The sequence below is a fragment of the Hyla sarda genome, chromosome 1 (genome assembly GCF_029499605.1).
Source record: "Hyla sarda isolate aHylSar1 chromosome 1, aHylSar1.hap1, whole genome shotgun sequence".
Taxonomy (NCBI): Eukaryota; Metazoa; Chordata; class Amphibia; order Anura; family Hylidae; genus Hyla; species Hyla sarda.
The window spans coordinates 607,870,536-607,886,245 of NC_079189.1; the positions used below are offsets into that span (position 1 = coordinate 607,870,536).

The following is a 15,710-nucleotide window of genomic DNA, read 5'->3' on the forward strand; positions in this document are numbered from 1 at the left end:
AACGACCAAGGACGTAAATGTACGTCCTGGTGCGGCAATACTTCGCGCACCAGGATGTACATTTACGTCCTGTACATGACCGCGATGCTCAGGTCATGTGCGGCAGGTCCCGACTGCTGATAGCAGCCAGGGACCCACCGGTAATGGCCGACATCTGCGATCGCATAGATGTCTGCCATTAAGCCCTCAGATGCCGTGATCAATACCGATCAGAGCTTCTGCGGCAGCGCGGCTACATTTCATGCTGATCTGATCGTCCAAGACATGGAGATCAGATCAGCTAACTTGGCGGACGGAGGTCTGAGATGGAGCAGACCAGAGCAGAAGATCGCCGATAACACTGTCCTATGTCCCTATGCATAGCACTGAACAATATTAGCAATCAAATTATAGCTATCAATAGTCCTCTATGGGGACATGAAAAGTGTATAAAAAGAAGTAAAAAAAAAAAAAAGTAAAAAAAAAAATTTTTTTTAAAATCCCCTCCCCCCCCCAAAAAAATGTCCCTTTTTCCTATTCCCCACCCCCCCCAAAAAAAAAAAAAACATATTTGGTATCACCGCGTGCGTAAATGTCCTAACTATTAAAATATAATGTTAATGATCCTGTACGGTGAACGGCGTGAACGTAACAAAAAAAAAATCCAAAATTGCTTCTTTTATGTCACATTTTAATAAAAAAAAAATTTATAAAAGAAATTAATAAAAGTTTTATATACACAAATATGGTATCAGTAAAAAGTACAGATCACGGCGCAATAAATGTGCCTGCATACCGCCGCTTATGCGTAAAAATGAAAAAGTTATAGGTCGTCAAAATAGAGGGATTTTAAACGTACTAATTTGGTTAAAAAGTTTGCATTTTTTTTAAGCGCAACAATAATAGAAAAGTATGTAATCATGGGTATTTTTTTAATCATATTGATCCACAGAATAAAGAACACGTAATTTTTACTGTAAATTGTACGGCGTGAAAACAAAACCTTCCTAAATTAGCAAAATTGCAGTTTTCTTTTTAATTTCCCCACACAAATAGTATTTTTTTGGTTGCGCCATACATTTAATGGTATAATGAGTGATGTCATTACAAAGGACAACTGGTCGCGCAAAAAACAAACCCTCATACTAGTCTGTGGATGAAAATATAAAAGAGTTATGATTTTTAGAAGGCGAGGAGGAAAAAATGAAAATGCAAAAATAAAATTGGCCTGGTGCTTAAGGGGTTAAAGCCCCCTGTAGTCAGGTCACCTAATAGGTAGATCAGTGTTTCCAAACCAGAACTGTTGCAAAGCTACAACTCCTAATATGCTGAGAGTTGTAGTTTTTCAACAGCTGGAGTCACCTTGGTTGGAAAACACTGAGGTAGATGCGCCCATTATTTTTCCCCATTAAGTCCCCTCCAAAAGAAAACAATAAAAATCCCTTGCCCTTCTCTTCCATTGCCGGCCAAGGCTTCTGCATCATTTGCTCTATTATCCGGAGGGGTGCAGGACCTTCTCCTTCGCTTTGGAGAGCTGCAGGACCTGCCCCCCACTGAAACTACTTTTATGTCACCGCACGGCAAGTCCTGCACCTTTCCGGATAACAGATCGAACACAAAGGCCATGTTGACACGTAGAATATAATGGGACTCTGCTGCCAAATCTCCGTGTGCAATTCCGCATGGAGATTTGGCAGCAGCAGAGTCCCATTGTAAATAACATTAGGGAAGAATTGTGACAATGCTTCTTATCTTAGGATATATTGATGATATCTTCTCCTTTTATTATACATTCTCCTGAAATGAAATATTCAACCATTTATAATGTATATTTATTAATAATTGTGCAATAATGTCCGTACACATAGTGTCTCTATCATCCATCAGGAGCTAAATCAGGAGATGTTCACATTATGCTCATTGGACTGGGTTATTATTTGGTTTGTCCCTTAGAATCCTTTCAACTTCAACATTTCGCTGGAAGGTTTAACTGGTTAGACTCTCGTTGTCTCGTGTGAATTTTCTCATGTTTAATATGAGTTGATTTATCTGTAAAACATTTCCCGCATTCTGAACATGAATATGGCTTTTCTCCTGTGTGAATTCTTTCATGTCTAATAAGAGTTGATTTATCTGTAAAACATTTACTGCATTCTGAACATGAATATGGCTTTTCTCCTGTGTGAGTTCTTTTATGTGCAACAAGCTTTGATTTCACAGTAAAACATTTCTCACATTCTGAACATGAATATGGCTTCTCTCCTGTGTGAATTCTCTCATGTCTAACAAGAGCTGATCTATGTGTAAAATATTTCCCACATTCTGAGCATGAAAATGGCTTCTCTCCTGTGTGACGTCTTTTATGTGTAACAAGATCTGATTTACTTGTAAAACATCTCCCACATTCTGAGCATGAATATAGCTTCTCTCCGGTGTGAATTCTCTCATGTCTATTACGAGTTGATTTATCTGTAAAACTTTTACCGCATTCTGGACATGAATAAGGCTTTTCTCTTGTGTGAATTCTCTCATGTTTAATATGAGTTGATTTATCCGTAAAACATTTCCCGCATTCTGAACATGAATATGGCTTTTCTCCTGTGTGAATTCTATTATGTGCAACAAGCTGTGCTTTCGTAGTAAAACATTTCCCACATTCTGAACATGAATATGGCTTCTCCCCTGTATGAATTCTCTCATGCATAACAAGATTTGATTTACCTTTAAAACACTTCCCACATTCTGAACATGAATGTGGCTTTTCTATTTTGTGATTTTTTTCATGTCTAACAAGTTTTGATTGATTTATAAAACATTTCCCACATTCTGAACATGAATATGTCTTCTCTGTGTGACTTCTTCCATGAGTAAGAAGATTTAATCTTCTTTTAAACTGTTTTCCACATTCATCACAATGAAACCTTTTCCCCCCTTTCTGCTCTGCACTTGTGGTAACAACTTGTGATTGGTCGGGAGAAGGTTCCTGATGATCCGTCGGATTGTATGAGAGATCTTTACTGTGATGTCCTGGATGTAGTACAGGTTGAGTATGATCTTTGCCTGAGGAGCGCTGCATGGTATCTTCATCTTTATAATTCAGCGATAACATCACATCTTCATCACATTTGGGATTTTCTGTTAGGAATAAAGTAGATTTTGTTTTTATTTTGGTGTGTTTTTTTTCAAACCACAAAGTAGAGACATTTATAACATTTCTATTTGTCTGTAAAACACAAGTGCAGTTTTTGATGCAGTTTGAGGAGCAGTTTTTGTTAACCCCTTAAAGGGGTACTCCGATGCTCCATCATTCTGAAAATGTTGTTCAGAACACTCGGAGCCAGAGGCCCTGATCGTGAAGTCACGGCCACATCTCCCTCGTGAAGTCATGCCATGCCCCCCTCCATTCATGTCTATGTGAGGGGGGTGTCAGCTGACACGCCCCCTCCTATAGACAGGAATGGAGGGGGCATGGCATGACATCACGTGGGGGCGTGGTTGTGACATCACGACCACCGCCGCAGGAGCCTGGCTTTTGTTTAGAATGTTGGGTGCTGCGAGAGATTGTGGGGGGCCCCTGCATTGGGACACCCGCGATCAGAAATCTTATCTTTTGGATAGGGGATAACATATCTAGCAGGGGAGTACCCCTTTAAGGACCTTGCCAATTTTCGTTGTCGCATTGTTTTTTTTCCTCACCCTTTAATAGCCATAAAGTTAACTTTTTCATCTACACGCCCATATGAGGATTTGTTTTTTGTTTTTGCGGGACCAATTGTACTTTGTAACATCTTTCTTTAATTTTTCTCTACAACATATGATCCAAAAGGGGGAAAAAAAATTACGCCGTTTACTGTGCGGCCAAACTAACATGTAATCTTGACACTTTAGGTCGGCGCGATTGAAATTCGATTAAAAAGCGATTAATACCCAATTTGTATAGTTTGCATCATGTCCTACAAATTTTAAAACTTTTTCTAAAACTTGATTTTTTCATATACCAGACTATATGAAGGTATTTTTTTTGCATCAGGATCTGAAGGTTGTATCGGTACCATTGTGGTTTTTTATAATTTACTTCATTTTTTCATAATCGTAATTCTGGGGTTTGATTTTTTTTTTACATTTACAACGTTCACCTTACAGGAGAAGTAATGTGTGTGTGTGTTTTTTTTTTGTTTTTTTTTTTACACTTTATTAGTCCCCTTGAAGGACTTTTAGGAGGAATCATTAGATTGCTCATACAGATCAATGCAGTTCTATAGAACTGCATTGATCTGTGTGCTCTGGGCTCGACTGATACATCCGGTAGTAGACAGACTATCAATAGCAGAGCCACAGATGGGCAGGAAGCAGGGGTAAGCCCTCCAGCTACCTCTGCAGTGGATTGCCAAAACACCCAAAGCGCCCGGCTTTTAGAGGCGGCCCTCGTCTATTGAAATCAGCTGGGGGGTGCCAGGTATGGAACAGGCTCAATTCAGGAGCCTGTGCTGTACATCCTAACAGCACCATGACGTGTATACAAGTCATGGGTCATTAAGGGGTTAAAGTCAGATGTGGAGGCACAGCTTGGCGAACACAATACAATCGTTAAAGGGGCACTCCGCCCCTAGACACCCTTATCCCCTATCCAAAGCATAGGGGATAAGATGTCTGATCGCGGGAGTCCCACTGATGGGGACATCTGCGATCTCCCTACTGAGCCCAGAGTTCATTTAGAGCGTCGGGTGGAGTGCAAGAGTCTCGTGACCCCACAGCCGCGCCCCGCCCCTCCCATAGACTTGCATTGAGGGGGCATAGACGTGACGTCACGAACGGGACACGGTCGTAACATCACGTGCCTCCGCCCCACATCACCAGTCATCCGGCACGGAGCGAAGTTCGCACCGTGCACCAGATGTCTGGGTGCTGCAGCCAAGATTGCGGGGTTCCCCAGCTGCGGGACCCCCACAATAGGTCCCCAGCTGCGGGACCCCCATGATCAGATGATCGTGGGACCCCCACGATAGGGGATAAGATGTCTAGGGGCAGAGTAACCCTTTAAGATACAGAACCAACAAGCACTGGGACAACATGACATAGGGGTTTACATTGCACAGCGTCTCCAGACACGAGAATATCAAAAACGACTGGAACTTTTCAGCTTTTCTCCTGACACCTATTGGACATATCTGAAATGAAGTGGGACAATGGTTTGTTGCTCTGAAGAAAAGAGAATTATTGGATCTACAGGGTAAAAACTGTAGTTCCTCTTGGGCTCAATGAGTAGATCGAATATGTGAACTAACTCTGTCCTAGCGGTACATACAGTAATACACCTTACTGTCCCAAATCAATGTTATTTGTACCATTTCCTATTCACAGATCTCTCTGACCGACTGCCATTCATAGATCTCTCTGACCCACTGCCATTCATAGATCTCTCTTACCCACCGCCATTCATAGATCTCTCTGACCCACCGCCATTCATAGATCTCTCTGACCCACCGCCATTCATAGATCTCTCTGACCCACCGCCATTCATAGATCTCTCTTACCCACCGCCATTCATAGATCTCTCTGACCCACCGCCATTCATAGATCTCTCTGACCCACCGCCATTCATAGATCTCTCTGACCCACCGCCATTCATAGATCTCTCTTACCCACCGCCATTCATAGATCTCTCTGACCCACCGCCATTCATAGATCTCTCTGACCCACCGCCATTCATAGATCTCTCTGACCCACCGCCATTCATAGATCTCTCTGACCCACCGCCATTCATAGATTTCTCTGACCCACTGCCGACCATTGTTATGTGCTAGAGGCGCTCGGACTCCTACTACCAGCTATATTGACCCTCTGCTCAGGCTTTGGTTTAACTGTACAAGTTACTATTACCTCGAGCCAGTGACGTACCAAGGGGGGGAGGGGGGGGGGGGTTGGGGCCCGGGTGCCACTCACAAGCGGGGTGCCCTGACAGAGTCACCCCCCAACCACTACTGCACCGCGACCGCGACGCTTTTCTGCCCGGCGCCTGCATCTGTGGAGTCAGGGCAGCAGGGGGAGGAGTGTTGTGATGTCACGTTTCGCGCCACCTTCATGGATCTTTTAAAGGAGCGGAAGGATCCATAACCAGGGGTCGGACTGAGGCATCATCAAAATGTAAGTAAATTCTATGTGAAGGGAGGGGGTGTAATTAAGGGAGTTGGGAGGGGGTGTAATTGGGGGGAGGGAGGAGGTGTAATTAGAGGGGGGGGAAGGGAGGGGGGTGTAATTAAGGGGGGTGCCAAACAAAGGGTCTGCCCGGGGGCCAAATGCTCTAGGTACGCCCCTGCCTCAAGCGATATGTACATAACAGTGGACAGTGTGCCAGGCTTAGCAGATGTTATTTAGTATGGCAACGCTTGATTTTGCACTGATGAAAGGAGAAGGATGGTAAGCTATGCTCTGCCCTGTGGAGGGATGCAAAATGTCCGTGGAGGAGGAGGATAGGCGGCTGCAGTCATACGTTCAACCGGATTGGCGCAACCATGGAGGTGTCACTACTATTTCCAGGCTAAAAAGATGAGAGGCGCCTGTAATTCTCATCATAGGTTATAACCTCAACTGTGAGAGACAGAATGAGAAAAAAAATCCCAAAAATCACATTGACTGATTTTTAAAGAATTTATTTGCTTACCATGGCAGAAAATACCGGTAAGTATTTGGTTAATAACAAAAGTCCATCTCAATACTTTGTTATATACCCTTTGTTGGCAATGACACAGGTCATACGTTTTCTGTAAGTCTTCACAAGGTTTTCACACACTGTTCCTGGTATTTTGGCCCATTCCTCCATGCAGATCTCCTCTAGAGCAGTGATGTTTTGGGGCTGTCGTTGGGCAATACAGACTTTCCACTCCCTCCAAAGGTTTTCTATGGGGTTGAGATCTGGAGACTGGCTAGGTCACTCCAGGACCTTGAAATGCTTCTTATGAAGCCACTCTTTCATTGCCCTGGCGGTGTGTTTGGGATCATTGTCATGCTGAAAGACCCAGCCACATTTCATCTTCAATGCCCTTGCTGATGGAAGGAAGTTTTCACTCAAAATCTCACGGTACATGGCCCCATTCATTCTTTCCTTTACACGGATCAATCATCCTGGTCCCTTTGCTGTAAAACAGCCCCAAAGCATTATGTTTCCACCCCCATGCTTCACAGTAGGTATGGTGTTCTTTGGATGCAACTCAGCATTATTTCTCCTCCAAACACGACGGGTTTTTACCAAAAAGTTCTACTTTGGTTTCATCTGACCATATGACATTCTCCCAATCCTCTTCTGGATCATCCAAATGCTCCCCCCGTGTGGTTTTGAGATCTTTGCTCACCGTTCTTGTGATCATTTTGACACCACGGGGTGAGATCTTGCGTGGAGCCCCAGTTCGAGGGAGATTATCATTGGTCTTGTATGTCTTCCATTTTCTAATAATTGCTCCCACAGGTGATTTCTTCACACCAAGCTGCTAGCCTATTGCAGATTCAATCTTCCCAGCCTGGTGCGGGTCTACAATTTTGTTTCTGGTGTCCTTTGACAGCTCTTTGGTCTTTGCCATAGTGGAGTTTGGAGTGTGACTATTTGAGGTGGTGGACAGGTGTCTTATATACTGATAACAAGTTCAAACAGGTGCCATTAATACAGGTAACGAGTGGAGGACAGAGGAGACTCTTAAAGAAGAAGTTACAGGTCTGTAAGAGCCAGAAACCTTGCTTGTTTGTAGGTGACCAAATACTTATTTTACTGAGGAATTTACCAATTCATTCATTAGAAACAAAAATATAGAGTACACCTGGCACTGCTAGAGGGTATCTAGTAAGGTGCGGAGGGCTGTCAGTAATTCTAGCGTTTGTTCGCAACAGCCGATGCGCTGGGGGTGCTCCCGCTGAAACGTGCAGCAAGGCAATAATCCACAATGACAATAAGAAGAACGAAATGGATCACTCACCACGACTTCAGATGCTGAATGCTTTATTCAATCAATGTTGACAGAGGCTGTACAGACGTAGCGGCAGGGCAGTAGGTCTTAGGGAGCCCCGTCAGGAGCGACGGCGCCTTTTCACGGCCTCTGGGCGTTTCTTCAGGCCGGAATTCTCTCATAGTTGAGGTATACCTATGATGAAAATTACAGGCCTCTCTCATCTTTTTAAGTGGGAGAACTTGCACAATTGGTGGCTGACTAAGTACTTTTTTCCCCCCCCCCCCACTGTATATTCGTACCTTGGCCAAAGCTTACTTTCTGTTTGCGGTGATGGCACAGTGCCACCTTTTCTGGTGAGATAGAAATCATTTTCACGCAGCAGAGTACTGGACAGGGACAGCACCACCTGACTGTGCCCTTCCTACAGATGCAGCAGCATCAAAGTCAACTTATCTCATCAGACCAGCAGGCCTATGTCTGTTACGTTTGACAGGTCTTCTTAATCTTGGCTATGCTCTTTTTACCTAACACTACTACTACCCTCCTACTCAGAACTTGTCACCTCCTCCTCACCTGGTTCCCTTGTCCTGTCCAACAATACATAGTCATCATTATCAAACTCCTCCTCATCGTCCCCGCCACGCCTCTCTACATGAACCTCTTGGGCTCCTTGTTTCCCCTCAGCATAGCCACCATGACGCCTTACAGTGCTCCTACAATGCTCACCATCACTAGTCTTTCACCTCCAACACACTCCAAAGGTTGACTGCCCTCACATAATTCAAGATAGAGATGATGGAACAAACCGACTAGAACGGACATTTCCACTGTGCCATGTAGCTGTAGACAATGAGGAATCCACTGAAAATTGGCTCACCACCATATCTTCAGATTCTTCTTCCTTCTCCTGAAAAGACCTCGAACGAGTCAACCAGTCCACAAGGCTCGCACTATCCACACAACCCCTGGCAGACAGTGAAAACTTTGGACACTGATGCAGCTGTTACTACTACATCCAGGCACCTGGCTGCTGCTGCTACCTGTACTGGTGTTTGTACTGCCACCAACATTCTTACTGACTCTACGTAAATTTCTGATGATTTGGTCGGCCTCTAAAGAGGTATGGGGTGGGCTTCGATCACTATACTCCTGGGGTGGGCTTCGATCACTATACTCCTCTTTACAGTGCACCTGATGATGTCCCAGGACCGGACCTGGATCTGCCAGTTTTGGAAACCTGCCCTGATGGTCTCCAGCTCTTCTCATCTATCACCTGCATAATTATTACCCTCTATCCTGAACATTACACCTGTGTTTCTTCCAAAAGCCTTCAGTATTCCCCTAATGCTTTCACTGCACGACCTTTCACCAACATTATAAAGAGTGAATCAGTGCAAAGACAATCACATGTAGAAGAGGATCCTACACACAACGGGACTGCCACACATCTAATATTCATGGACTATATGGAGGACAGGCTGATGATTTTAAAAGTTTGGGAAAACCTTTCCTTTTATTACATACCTGGGGTAACACCTCCTGGAATTATTACATACCTGGAGTAACACCTCCTGGAATTATTACCTACCTGGGGTAACACCTCCTGGAATTATTACATACCTGGGGTAACGCCTCCTGGAATTATTACATACCTGGGGTAACACCTCCTGGAATTATTACATACCTGGGGTAACACCTCCTGGAATTATTACATACCTGGGGTGACACCTCCTGGAATTATTACATACCTGGGGTAACACCTCCTGGAATTTCCTCCTTCACTTCCCTCATACACGGGTGATGGCCCCTCATCCTCTCTTCTTCATCCTCCACTTTATTATTAGTCAGATCTCCCCCCTGATGTGACATATAGAACAATTCACTACAATGCAGCAGACAGGAGGAGCAACAGAGACCCCCAAAATCTATCCCCACATCTATGACTGCAGGACCCCCCAATAGAGATGTGGGATAGGATCAGCCTCATCTACCTGATGCTTCTCTGGGACATTTCCCTCTGGACAGTCCTGGGAATACAGAGGACGGGGACACCTCTCGGGTGGATTTCTATCCATGACTCCATCTGTAGGGAACACACAGGGAATGAATAGATTATTATCTCAGAGAACCTCAGAACAGATTTTACTTTTACAACCAATAAAAGTCTCCCCCTCCTTACACTGCTGATCGGCCCCATGAGTTGTCTCCTCTTCTTCTTCTTCATCTTTAATCTGAACCTTAATATGGATCAGATCTTCACCCTAAACATAAACAAGAATAAAAAGTTAAAAATGGATCAATCACTTTATTGTCATATTTTTAAGAAGACTTTAGCTCCATCTACCCGATGGTTTTCTGGGACATTTCCCTCTTGACAATCCTGGGAATACAGAGGACGGGGACACCTCTCGGGTGGTTTTCTATACATGACTCCATCTGTAGGGAACACACAGGGAATGAATACATCATCTGCTGGATAGATTTCTCTGTTACTAGGTGGTGACAGTTATATCTATGTATATGTCTCATCTTACCTGGTGATGTGAGGGGCTGCTGATCCTCCATCATCACCTGATCCTTGTACTGATCCTTGTGTCCTTCTACATACTCCCACTCCTCCATGGAGAAATAGACCGCCACGTCCTGACACCTTATAGGAACCTGACACATAAGGATACAGTCATCACCCCGACCCCTCCAGTGGTGTTACTGTATAATGTCCCAGCATTCCCAGCAGTGTCACCTCTTCAGTCATCACCAGACCCCTCCATTACTGTATAATGTCCCAGCATTCCCAGCAGTGTCACCTCTCCAGTCATCACCAGACCCCTCCATTACTGTATAATGTCCCAGTATTCCCAGCAGTGTCACCTCTCCAGTCATCACCAGACCCCTCCATTACTGTATAATGTCCCAGCAGTGTCACCTCTCCAGTCATCACCAGACCCCTCCATTACTGTATAATGTCCCAGCATTCCCAGCAGTGTCACCTCTCCAGTCATCACCAGACCCCTCCATTACTGTATAATGTCCCAGCATTCCCAGCAGTGTCAAATCTCCAGTCATCACCAGACCCCTCCATTACTGTATAATGTCCCAGCATTCCCAGCAGTGTCACCTCTCCAGTCATCACCAGACCCCTCCATTACTGTATAATGTCCCAGCAGTGTCACCTCTCCAGTCATCACCAGACCCCTCCATTACTGTATAATGTCCCAGCAGTGTCACCTCTCCAGTCATCACCAGACCCCTCCATTACTGTATAATGTCCCAGCAGTGCCACCTCTCCAGTCATCACCAGACCCCTCCATTACTGTATAATGTCCCAGCAGTGTCACCTCTCCAGTCATCACCAGACCCCTCCATTACTGTATAATGTCCCAGCATTCCCAGCAGTGTCACCTCTCCAGTCATCATCTGACCCCTCCATTACTGTATAATGTCCCAGCATTCCCAGCAGTGTCACCTCTCCAGTCATCACCAGACCCCTCCATTACTGTATAATGTCCCAGCATTCCCAGCAGTGTCACCTCTCCAGTCATCACCAGACCCCTCCATTACTGTATAATGTCCCAGCAGTGTCACCTCTCCAGTCATCACCAGACCCCTCCATTACTGTATAATGTCCCAGCAGTGTCACCTCTCCAGTCATCACCAGACCCCTCCATTACTGTATAATGTCCCAGCAGTGTCAACTCTCCAGTCATCACCAGACCCCTCCATTACTGTATAATGTCCCAGCATTCCCAGCAGTGTCACCTCTCCAGTCATCACCAGACCCCTCCATTACTGTATAATGTCCCAGCAGTGTCACCTCTCCAGTCATCACCAGACCCCTCCATTACTGTATAATGTCCCAGCAGTGTCACCTCTCCAATCATCACCAGACCCCTCCATTACTGTATAATGTCCCAGCATTCCCAGCAGTGTCACCTCTCCAGTCATCACCAGACCCCTCCATTACTGTATAATGTCCCAGCATTCCCAGCAGTGTCACCTCTCCAGTCATCACTAGACCCCTCCATTACTGTATAATGTCCCAGCATTCCCAGCAGTGTCACCTCTCCAGTCATCACCAGACCCCTCCATTACTGTATAATGTCCCAGCAGTGTCACCTCTCCAGTCATCACAAAACCCCTCCATTACTGTATAATGTCCCAGCATTCCCAGCAGTGTCACCTCTCCAGTCATCACCAGACCCCTCCATTACTGTATAATGTCCCAGCATCTCCAGCAGTGTCACCTCTCCAGTCATCACCAGACCCCTCCATTACTGTATAATGTCCCAGCAGTGTCACCTCTCCAGTCATCACCAGACCCCTCCATTACTGTATAATGTCCCAGCAGTGTCACCTCTCCAGTCATCACCAGACCCCTCCATTACTGTATAATGTCCCAGCATTCCCAGCAGTGTCACCTCTCCAGTCATCACCAGACCCCTCCATTACTGTATAATGTCCCAGCAGTGTCACCTCTCCAGTCATCACCAGACCCCTCCATTACTGTATAATGTCCCAGCAGTGTCACCTCTCCAGTCATCACCAGACCCCTCCATTACTGTATAATGTCCCAGCATTCCCAGCAGTGTCACCTCTCCAGTCATCACCAGACCCCTCCATTACTGTATAATGTCCCAGCAGTGTCACCTCTCCAGTCATCACCAGACCCCTCCATTACTGTATAATTTCCCAGCAGTGTCACCTCTCCAATCATCACCAGACCCCTCCATTACTGTATAATGTCCCAGCATTCCCAGCAGTGTCACCTCTCCAGTCATCACCAGACCCCTCCATTACTGTATAATGTCCCAGCATTCCCAGCAGGGTCACCTCTCCAGTCATCACCAGACCCCTCCATTACTGTATAATGTCCCAGCAGTGTCACCTCTCCAGTCATCACCAGACCCCTCCATTACTGTATAATGTCCCAGCATTCCCAGCAGTGTCACCTCTCCAGTCATCACAAAACCCCTCCATTACTGTATAATGTCCCAGCAGTGTCACCTCTCCAGTCATCACCAGACCCCTCCATTACTGTATAATGTCCCAGCAGTGTCACCTCTACAGTCATCACCAGACCCCTCCATTACTGTATAATGTCCCAGCATTCCCAGCAGTGTCACCTCTCCAGTCATCACCCGAACCCTCCATTACTGTATAATGTCCCAGCAGTGTCACCTCTCCAGTCATCACCAGACCCCTCCATTACTGTATAATGTCCCAGCATTCCCAGCAGGGTCACCTCTCCAGTCATCACCAGACCCCACCATTACTATATAATGTCCCAGCAGTGTCACCTCTCCAGTCATCACCAGACCCCTCCATTACTGTATAATGTCCCAGCATTCCCAGCAGTGTCACCTCTCCAGTGATCACCAGACCCCTCCATAACTGTATAATATCCCAGCATTCCCGGCAGGGTCACCTCTCCAGTCAGCACCAGACCCCTCCATTACTGTATAATGTCCCAGCAGTGTCACCTCTCCAGTCATCACCAGACCCCTCCATTACTGTATAATGTCCCAGCATTCCCAGCAGTGTCACCTCTCCAGTCATCACTAGACCCCTCCATTACTGTATAATGTCCCAGCATTCCCAGCAGTGTCACCTCTCCAGTCATCACCAGACCCCTCCATTACTGTATAATGTCCCAGCAGTGTCACCTCTCCAGTCATCACCAGACCCCTCCATTACCGTATAATGTCCCAGCATTCCCAGCAGTGTCACCTCTCCAGTCATCACCAGACCCCTCCATTACTGTATCATGTCCCAGCATTCCCAGCAGTGTCACCTCTCCAGTCATCACCAACCCCCTCCATTACTGTATAATGTCCCAGCAGTGTCACCTCTCCAGTCATCACCAGACCCTCCATTACTGTATAATGTCCCAGCAGTGTCACCTTTCCAGTCATCACCAGACCCCTCCATTACTGTATAATGTCCCAGCATCTCCAGCAGTGTCACCTCTCCAGTCATCACCCGAACCCTCCATTACTGTATAATGTCCCAGCAGTGTCACCTCTCCAGTCATCACCAGACCCCTCCATTACTGTATAATGTCCCAGCAGTGTCACCTCTCCAGTCATCACCAGACCCCTCCATTACTGTATAATGTCCCAGCAGTGTCACCTCTCCAGTCATCACCCGAACCCTCCATTACTGTATAATGTCCCAGCAGTGTCACCTCTCCAGTCATCACCAGACCCCTCCATTACTGTATAATGTCCCAGCATTCCAGCAGGGTCACCTCTCCAGTCATCACCAGACCCCTCCATTACTATATAATGTCCCAGCAGTGTCACCTCTCCAGTCATCACCAGACCCCTCCATTACTGTATAATGTCCCAGCATTCCCAGCAGTGTCACCTCTCCAGTGATCACCAGACCCCTCCATTACTGTATAATATCCCAGCATTCCCAGCAGGGTCACCTCTCCAGTCAGCACCAGACCCCTCCATTACTGTATAATGTCCCAGCATTCCCAGCAGTGTCACCTCTCCAGTCATCACCAGACCCCTTCCATTACTGTATAATGTCCCAGCAGTGTCACCTCTCCAGTCATCACCAGACCCCTCCATTACTGTATAATGTCCCAGCATTCCCAGCAGTGTCACCTCTCCAGTCATCACCAGACCCCTCCATTACTGTATAATGTCCCAGCATTCCCAGCAGTGTCACCTCTCCAGTCATCACCAGACCCCTCCATTACTGTATAATGTCCCAGCATTCCCAACAGTGTCACCTCTCCAGTCATCACCAGACCCCTCCATTACTGTATAATGTCCCAGCATTCCCAGCAGTGTCACCTCTCCAGTCATCACCCGAACCCTCCATTACTGTATAATGTCCCCAGCAGTGTCACCTCTCCAGTCATCACCAGACCCCTCCATTACTGTATAATGTCCCAGCAGTGTCACCTCTCCAGTCATCACCAGACCCCTCCATTACTGTATAATGTCCCAGCATTCCCAGCAGTGTCACCTCTCCAGTCATCACCAGACCCCTCCATTACTGTATAATGTCCGAGCATTCCCAGCAGTGTCACCTCTCCAGTCATCACTAGACCCCTCCATTACTGTATAATGTCCCAGCATTCCCAGCAGTGTCACCTCTCCAGTCATCACCAGACCCCTCCATTACTATATAATGTCCCAGCAGTGTCACCTCTCCAGTCATCACCAGACCCCTCCATTACTGTATAATGTCCCAGCAGTGTCACCTCTCCAGTCATCACCAGACCCTTCCATTACTGTATAATGTCCCAGCATTCCCAGCAGTGTCACCTCTCCAGTCATCACCAGACCCCTCCATTACTGTATAATGTCCCAGCATCTCCAGCAGTGTCACCTCTCCAGTCATCACCAGACCCCTCCATTACTGTATAATGTCCCAGCATTCCCAGCAGGGTCACCTCTCCAGTCATCACCAGACCCCTCCATTACTGTATAATGTCCCAGCAGTGTCACCTCTCCAGTCATCACCAGACCCCTCCATTACTGTATAATGTCCCAGCAGTGTCAACTCTCCAGTCATCACCCGAACCCTCCATTACTGTATAATGTCCCAGCAGTGTCACCTCTCCAGTCATCACCAGACCCCTCCATTACTGTATAATGTCCCAGCATTCCCAGCAGGGTCACCTCTCCAGTCATCACCAGACCCCTCCATTACTATATAATGTCCCAGCAGTGTCACCTCTCCAGTCATCACCAGACCCCTCCATTACTGTATAATGTCCCAGCATTCCCAGCAGTGTCACCTCTCCAGTGATCACCAGACCCCTCCATTACTGTA

The 15,710-nt window shown here is 46.4% G+C and overlaps 1 protein-coding gene across 1 annotated transcript in view; it reads right to left on the minus strand.

Annotated features, from left to right (window-relative positions):
- Nucleotides 1-976: 976 nt before the first annotated feature.
- Nucleotides 977-15,710, minus strand: part of LOC130299500 (oocyte zinc finger protein XlCOF7.1-like) — a 66,496-nt gene continuing 51,762 nt past the window's right edge. The window contains exons 17-22 of the mRNA XM_056551469.1: nucleotides 10,451-10,577; nucleotides 10,261-10,352; nucleotides 10,096-10,177; nucleotides 9,908-9,999; nucleotides 9,665-9,773; nucleotides 977-3,114 (exon numbers count right to left, since the gene is read on the minus strand). Of these exons, the coding sequence (XP_056407444.1) occupies nucleotides 1,946-3,114; nucleotides 9,665-9,773; nucleotides 9,908-9,999; nucleotides 10,096-10,177; nucleotides 10,261-10,352; nucleotides 10,451-10,577 (1,671 nt within the window). The 3' untranslated portion in view covers nucleotides 977-1,945. The remainder of the gene's footprint in view (nucleotides 3,115-9,664; nucleotides 9,774-9,907; nucleotides 10,000-10,095; nucleotides 10,178-10,260; nucleotides 10,353-10,450; nucleotides 10,578-15,710) is intronic.